This window comes from Gymnoscopelus microlampas (genome assembly GCF_963454915.1).
Source record: "Gymnoscopelus microlampas genome assembly, chromosome: 4".
Lineage (NCBI taxonomy): Eukaryota > Metazoa > Chordata > Actinopteri > Myctophiformes > Myctophidae > Gymnoscopelus > Gymnoscopelus microlampas.
The window spans coordinates 55927852-55935838 of record NC_139941.1 but is presented as its reverse complement, the minus strand read 5'-3'; the positions used below and the strand labels follow the sequence as shown (position 1 = coordinate 55935838).

Here is a 7987-nt window from a genome sequence, read left to right as displayed (position 1 = left end):
AATAAATGGTATTGGTTATTGGTTGGTATCAGAATGTCATAGACTGTCATACTCACCGATACCAGCATTGTAGGCAGTATGTCAGCAGCTTTTCTGATACTGGTTTCGGTGTCGAAAAAAAGAAAGAAAAAAGTACCAAAAAAGTACCAATCATATCATAGACCAGCCTATGTCCTGCTGACCTGTCTGTCTGTCTGTCTGTCTGTCTGTCTGTCTGTCTGTCTGTCTGTCTGTAGTCCTGATGGCAGTTACACAGAGGACCAGAGTACAGAGCATCATTTCAAAACGCGTCAAAGCTCAGAGTTTGACGACGACTTCGACGATGAGGAGCCTCTACCCAGCATCGGTACCTGCAAATCCCTTTACCCGTTCCAAGGTATTGTACTGTGTTCTATTGTTGTTATTATTATTATTATTATTATTATAAGTATTGAGATATACAATGTTATACATTTTGTTCAGACCTACCTTCTCGCAGCCGAGGAGGTCTTCCTTTTAATGTGGCCACAGTATATTAGCATTATTTTTATATTATATTATTATTATATATAAGCAAAACATCTAACTGGGCCAGTGAAAGGAACACTCTCTCTTTGCTCATCTCAGAATGGACCCGATGTTACCTTTTTACTGTTGTGTTATTTTTGGACCGCCCTCGTAGTTGATGACAAATAGAACCAGACAATTGAACTGTTGTTGTTGGTTGGTTCATATTACATTGTTTTTCTGCCAACTAACATAGTGAGCTGTGTGTGTGTGTGTGCTGTGAGTGCTTTGTGTGCTTTGTGTGCTGTGTGTGTGTGTGTGTGTGTGTGTGTGTGTGTGTGTGTGTGTGTGTGTGTGTGTGTGTGTGTGTGTGTGTGTGTGTGTGTGTGTGTGTGCGTGCGTGCGTGCGTGCGTGCGTGCGTGCGTGCGTGCGTGCGTGCGTGCGTGCGTGCGTGCGTGCGTGCGTGTAATATTACAATTTGCAGAGGAAGGGGCTTTTTTTCCAGTCACAATAATACAGTAAGCTGTGGGTTGCAATGCTAAGTTTGAGCAGAGTGGATCTGTCCATGGTGCTGATAGTACAGAGAGACAGACAGGTAGCTCTGTCCATGGTGCTGATAGGTTATTTATTTTTTGATATTATGCTGTTTAGATCAACCAGTGGTCCAGGGAGGGGGTTCCAGGTGGTCCCCAGCTAAATGATGGATAGTTTGTAACCAAATAGACCCTTATTAGATCTTTAACTCTTGAGAGCGTAAAATGTTTCATTGTACGCTCTCAAGAGTTAAATGATTGTTAAACATCTGCATTACTTAATTTACAGGAAGTCACACACTTGGAGAATGTAGAATAATTGTTATTTTGATCAACGTTTGCCTGTTGTCTCTAGCCTGGCATGGCCAGACTAATATCACTGCGTAGATATTAGTCTGGAATCTCTGTGTGGAACCTGCATTTCCGAGGGTCAAATAAAAAAAATGCCTCTGGTGATAAACCCGCCCCACATTTGCATACTGGGCTCTGATTGGTCCCTCACAACTTTGGAGGGAGAGAAATAAAATCTCTATTGAGAGGGGCCAGACCTAATCTGCCAAGGGCAATTTTGTTTTTGCAATGTCAGATTTGTCTGGAACCAGGCTATGTTGTCTCTCCTATGGAACCAACATCAACACAGCATGGATGGAATTGTGGACAAAATCCAACGACAACGAAATATTCTAAGTCCTGGGTCTGAGAGTCTAAATCTCATCAAACGGTGGTTCTGTGACTCCAATGCCGAATAAATAATGGACCTTGATATGAAAAGGGTTGAAAATCACTGGTTTAGAGTGATGCTAGGTTCTTGGTTTACCTGTGATCCTAGTTTACTGAGACACTACACTGTCTCTATGCACTCGATGTATGTGTTAAACCTTGCTGACTGTAAGTCGCTCTGGATAAAGAGCGTCTGCTAAATTTGCCTAAATTGTAATGGTAATTATTTGTGTGGTTCCAGGCCAGAACGAAGGCACCATCTCCATGGTGGAGGGGGAACTACTTTCTGTGGTGGAAGAAGACAAAGGGGACGGCTGGACCAGAGTACGCAGGAACCCAGAGGAGGAGGGTTACGTTCCCACGTCATACATCAAAGTCTTCCTGGACAGCAATGCTAAAGGTGCTATGACCTACATATGACCTACATATGAACTACATATGACCTACATATGACCTACATATGACCTACATATGAACTACATATTAACTACATGTGAACTACATATGAACTACATATGACCTACATATGAACTACATATGACCTACATATGAACTACATATGACCTACATATGAACTACATATGACCTACATATGAACTACATATTAACTACATGTGAACTACATATTAACTACATGTGAACTACATATGAACTACATATTAACTACATGTGAACTACATTATAAACTTCATGTGAACTTCATGTGAACTACATGTGACTTATGACCTACATATGAACTACATATGATGTCTTATATATATATAACCTACTGGTCTATTTAACCTCCATAGACTCCCCATGCAAACTAGATCAATCATCTACATTCTGAACATATGGGAGCATTAATGACATACAGCATCATAGCGCCTACACAATGACCTGTATCTGATCCACATATACTTATATGATTACATATCCTGATGAACTTTGACCTTTATAAGACGCCCACGTGACCTCCCTGTTGACCTGTGGCTGCCTGTGGGTGCTACTTTGTAGAGCGCGTGTGTGTGTGTGTGTGTGTGTGTGTGTGTGTGTGTGTGTGTGTGTGTGTGTGTGTGTGTGTGTGTGTGTGTGTGTTTTCATACTGTGTGTCAGTCATCAATCATCACATGCCTGTGTGCAGCAGCTTACTGATGATGTCACACTTTGTGTCTTGTAGTGTTAATTTTGACAGCAATTATTCTTGAATTTTTTTTCATAGTCTTTTGAATAGAATTCCATTCAGTTTTTATTTTGTTTTTTCTAAGTAGAGATGGAAAGGAAACAGGGGGAGAGAGGGGGCACGGCGGCGCAGTCGGTAGCGCTGTCGCCTCACAGCTAGAAGGTCCTGGGTTCGATTCTCGCCGGGGCCGCTGTGGGCCCTGGGGGCGTGTTCTCTCCTCCACGTCATCAGTGCCCATACCCTAGGTAGGGTTGGTTAAAGGGCCTTTCTGTGTGGAGTTGTCATGTTCTCCTCGTGTGCCCAAGGGTAGGTACCCTCACAAAAACATGCAGTAATCCTGGTCACTATACTGCCTCCCCCTGGTCAGCCGGGGCGCCTGATGGAGGGGAAAGGAACAGGTTGGAATAACGTGTTCCTTCCACGCGCTACGTGGGGAAACTCCCCCCTGTCAGGGGACAAGAAGCGGCTTGCTAGCTGTCATGCATTGAAGGAAGCATGAGCTCAGTTTGGGGCTCTCCCCAGGCTGGCAGAGGGAGAGTAGCACCCAGGATTACAAGCTTAGGCATTGGTACTGGGTGAAAAATGGGTTACACAGTTGTGGGATAAAAGAAAAAGAGCAAAGACCATTAGGAACAGGACTCGAACCCTGCGGTGCGCCGTCAGGCTGCTTATGAGCCTATAGGTGCCCGGACCTCTAGGCCAGGTCAGGGCCAGAATTCCATTTAGTTTTAGTTATACTTGAGCACTGTAGCTACACTGTAGCTCAATGGTCTGATCCAGCGCTAGTACATTTTACGCATGCATTTTAATGTGTCCTGCTACGGGCTGGATGCATGGAGGACTACTACCTCCTCCATGCATCCAGCCCATTGGTCGAGCCATGAACTTTATTCTGGGTTGTGTTGAGCCCAGAATAGCAGTACCGGAGTTGGCCACTTTTACCTAAACCAAACCCATGTGGTGTGGTGATGTCATCAGTAGTGGACCAGACAGTGTTGTGTGCTGATGTCATCAGTAGTGGACCAGACAGTGTTGTGTGCTGATGTCATCAGTAGTGGACCAGACAGTGTTGTGTGCTGATGTCATCAGTAGTGGACCAGACAGTGTTGTGTGCTGATGTCATCAGTAGTGGATCAGACTGTTCTACATGTGTTTCTGTTAGCATGTTTACACCTGTTGTTTACACAGAATTCCTCCCGACGTTTTTCTCACCTTTTATATGGTGTTATAATACCCTAGGACAAGGGGGAAGGGTAGAAAAATGTCCCCGGTCGGGCGCATTCAAGACAATCACGTTGCATAGTGTGCTGACACTATGAACGTCAGATCTAAAAAAAAACAGAGCAAGTCGCATAGGCACAGGTTTTTAGCTGCGGCGGACCTGGGATGGAGTTATGATTTTTTACCACTCGTCCTAGGATATCATAACATCATATAAAAGGCAAGAAAAACGTTGGGCGGAATTCTCCTTTAATCATACCAAAGGATGATGTTACCTGTGTGTGTTTGTGTTTTTATGCATTCATGTATGTATGTATGTATGTATGTATGTATGTATGTATGTATGTATGTATGTATGTATGTATGTATGTATGTATGTATGTATGTATGTATGTATGTATGTATGTATGCATGCATGCATCATAGGGATCGTTGATAGGGATCGATTAGTCGTGCATCCCTAGTATATATGTATTCTGATGTACTGTATGTATATTGATGTCCATGCATGCATATGCATACATTCAGACAGTACATGCGTACGTACATATGTATGACTGTATGTATGTATGTCCCCCAACATATTTGGGCAAGACTAACATCATATCATACTGATGATGAAGTTGTGATGTCATTGCTGTCCATATAGCTACAGGCTGCACAGGGAAGCCCCGCCTTCATTAGACCCTGTCTTGTTTTTTATAAATCTTTGTAGAAATGTGCCATCTAGTGGCGGTCAGCCGCCAGCACAGGGGCTAAGTGTTCTCTGCTTATGACATTCTGACCAAAACAAATGTATAAATAAACCTTGATAGGCTAAACGAAAAAGAAAACCACATTCAGCTTTAGCTTTGATATCAATATTGATTTATGTTCACTTTTAAAGCCAATATTTTAAGATTAAGATTACGCTTTGTTTTAGCTTTTATTTTAATTCATTCATTTTCATCTTTCTCGCTTTACAGTAGTTGGCACACGACCCACAACACTCAAAGACATCTACCGGTTTACTCCAATCCACTTTTACTTAAGTAAAAGTATCAATACTGCAATGTAGATATACTCTGTCACAAGTAGAAGTCCCGTATTAAAAATGTGCTTGAGTAAAAGTACAAAGCTATCGGCATCAACATATACTTGAAGTACCAAAAGTAAAAGTACTCATTGTCCAGAATGTCCCATGCATTTCACAAGTTCAAAATGTATAAAAAAAACTTTTTTAAATAGCCGATCTACAAGCTCATGTGTGACAACCTCATAATCTCTGGCACTCCCCCAAAAATTAACCGGTCGATTCAGAAGCACTTTATTTAACAGTCGTAACAAGCTCCGACATTTGCAGTTTTAACTCTTTGACTGCCAATGATCCCAGGATCGCCCAAGAAGAGTACACCCAGAAATCACGTGCTCACAACACAATGAAAGCTGGTTTCGATCAGTGTTACAGGATTTATAAAAGTAAAATTTTCTCTGCTTTCTGTCGTTTTTGGCGAAAACAAGCCACGTTCTGGATTATCCCGACGGCACGCTTTTTTTCCCCCGATCCTCCCAGACCCCCGTACGTGTAATGAGGCGATCGCCGGGTGGATCGCTGTGAAAAATTATATTCTATGATTTTTCAAAGGTTAGTAAAAAAAAACGCTCGGCCGTGGCTTTGACACTTTTCTGAAAAACTCTGGCAGTTAAAGAGTTAAGAAAGGAGGAAAGAAAGAAAGCGTGTATATACACACGGTGCATGACATTTAACATAAGGTGCATGGTTACAGTGGCATGAGTCAGCCCGCCCTTACCCGCAGGGATTTAATTTCTGACTGCACGCAGTCCATTTCTGCCCGCCACTCCCGCATAGTACAGCAATAGTACAGTCCAGTCCTGTATAAGCCTGCAATATTTCTATTTACATCTAAAAACATTACAAAACCGAATGAGAGTGTGAGGGAGCGAGTGTGAATGAGCGAGGGGACAGTTTATTTGTGAGCAGTTGCACAATGGAGAGATGGAGAGTTTGTGTATATTAAGACGAGCTGCGCACAACGCGCGAGAACGTACGAGAGAGAGAGAGAGAGAGAGAGAGAGAGAGAGAGAGAGAGAGAGAGAGAGAGAGAGAGAGAGAGAGAGAGAGAGAGAGAGAGAGAGAGAGAGAGAGAGAGAGAGAGAGAGAGAGAGAGAGAGAGAGAGAGAGAGAGAGAGAGAGAGAGAGAGAGAGAGAGAGAGAGAGAGAGATTCCGTGACACAGTAGGGTAAATTAGGTTCTCCTCTGAATTAATGTAGACATTCATTAATTGCTAAAGTAAAGCATGACCAGGTGCTCTATCTGGTTTGTTGCGGGACGGTGCGCGAATTTGCAGGGGCCGCAAATTGACCGTCTGTCCCGCGACCGAAGCATTTGCGTTGGGACTCGCAGGTACCGATGCAGGGCTCTATAGTCAGAGGGTCTGATGGGATTCTGCCCGTTCTCTCCACTCTGCCGCCCGGATTGTCAGGAAGTCCAGTTGGACATTAGGTTGCTAAGCTTCGTGTTGAGCTTTGGCAGGAACATTGGTGTTGAACGCTTTTATGTTGCTGCTTCTGGAAGGGTTGACGTTAAAGGCATTGGTCATATTTATTCTAGGGTTAGAGGCAATGCTTTTGGCAGGTCTAATGCTGATGGCGTTGCTAATATGTATAATAAAGGGAAACTTTGCCGATTTGAAATCCCATTTTTCTGTAAAATACACAGTTTCATGTCATCAGACGGGTGCCGTGTCATTGTTCCGACGGCACATTGTTCCGACGGTTACTAACCCTATACCTAACCCTAACCCTAACCGCACGCGGAAGCCACGTAGTCGGAGTAATGGGATGTCGGACTTATGGGCAGTCCCCGTCTGATGATATGAAACTGAGAAAAGAGCCACTTAACAGTTTTCTTACTCAGGATTTGTTATATAAGAACATAATCGATACGCACACTCAAGAGCGCACTTACGTACGTTTGTGTGCTCACATGCAGAGAGAGAGAGAGAGAGAGAGAGAGAGAGAGAGAGAGAGAGAGAGAGAGAGAGAGAGAGAGAGAGAGAGAGAGAGAGAGAGAGAGAGAGAGAGAGAGAGAGAATTTGTGCTGCAACTTTGATACATGAGGGCCAATGAACCTTATATTTATTCATGTATTTATTTATTTATTTATTTTTTAACTGAATCAGTTGTGTGCCCTTCTCTGTTTCAGTAATAACATCATATGCATTGATGTCTAATTGATGTTGATTAATATGAGCTGCCTTATTCAATAAATAAATTAACAAAATGAAACAATTTTCTGCTCACTTCCTGCAGAAGTGCTCCACATTTTATTATTTAATTAAAAAGAGAAATATGTTTGCAGCCGGCCGAGTTGGACCCTCTTTAGACTTTAGAATAGAGCACCGAAGTCTGACGTAATTTATGCATCCTACCTTGGTCAAGTTGTTTTCCCCCCATTCTGAAAACCTAATGTTACTTCCGCCAAATTAATTACATTTTTGCCAGAAACAGACTGTATCAAATATGAGTGACTGAGTGACTCAAATGTCAGTGACTGACTATCATAAACGATACAGAGCCTCCTCCCTGACAATATATATATATATATATATATATATATATATATATATATATATATATATATATATATATATATATATATATATATATATATATATATATATATATATATAATAGAAATGATATAGAGCCACCTCCCTGACTTTTGAACCACAATTCTTAAGTGAGACGATTCTAAGATGACCTAACTTTATTTTCAATTGCGAAAAACTTCAGGATTAGCGAGTGACATCAGAACTTTTGTTACTCTATAGGCTTTCATTCTTCTTCACTTCACATTCTCTG

The 7987-nt window shown here is 42.2% G+C and overlaps 1 protein-coding gene across 1 annotated transcript in view; it reads left to right on the top strand.

Annotated features, from left to right (window-relative positions):
- LOC311043376 (formin-binding protein 1-like) overlaps positions 1–7987 on the top strand; it is a gene marked incomplete at its 3' end in the record, with an annotated part of 31548 nt that overhangs the window by 22114 nt on the left and 1447 nt on the right. The window contains exons 15-16 of the mRNA XM_084054600.1: positions 237–376; positions 1982–2140. Of these exons, the coding sequence (XP_083910726.1) occupies positions 237–376; positions 1982–2140 (299 nt within the window). The remainder of the gene's footprint in view (positions 1–236; positions 377–1981; positions 2141–7987) is intronic.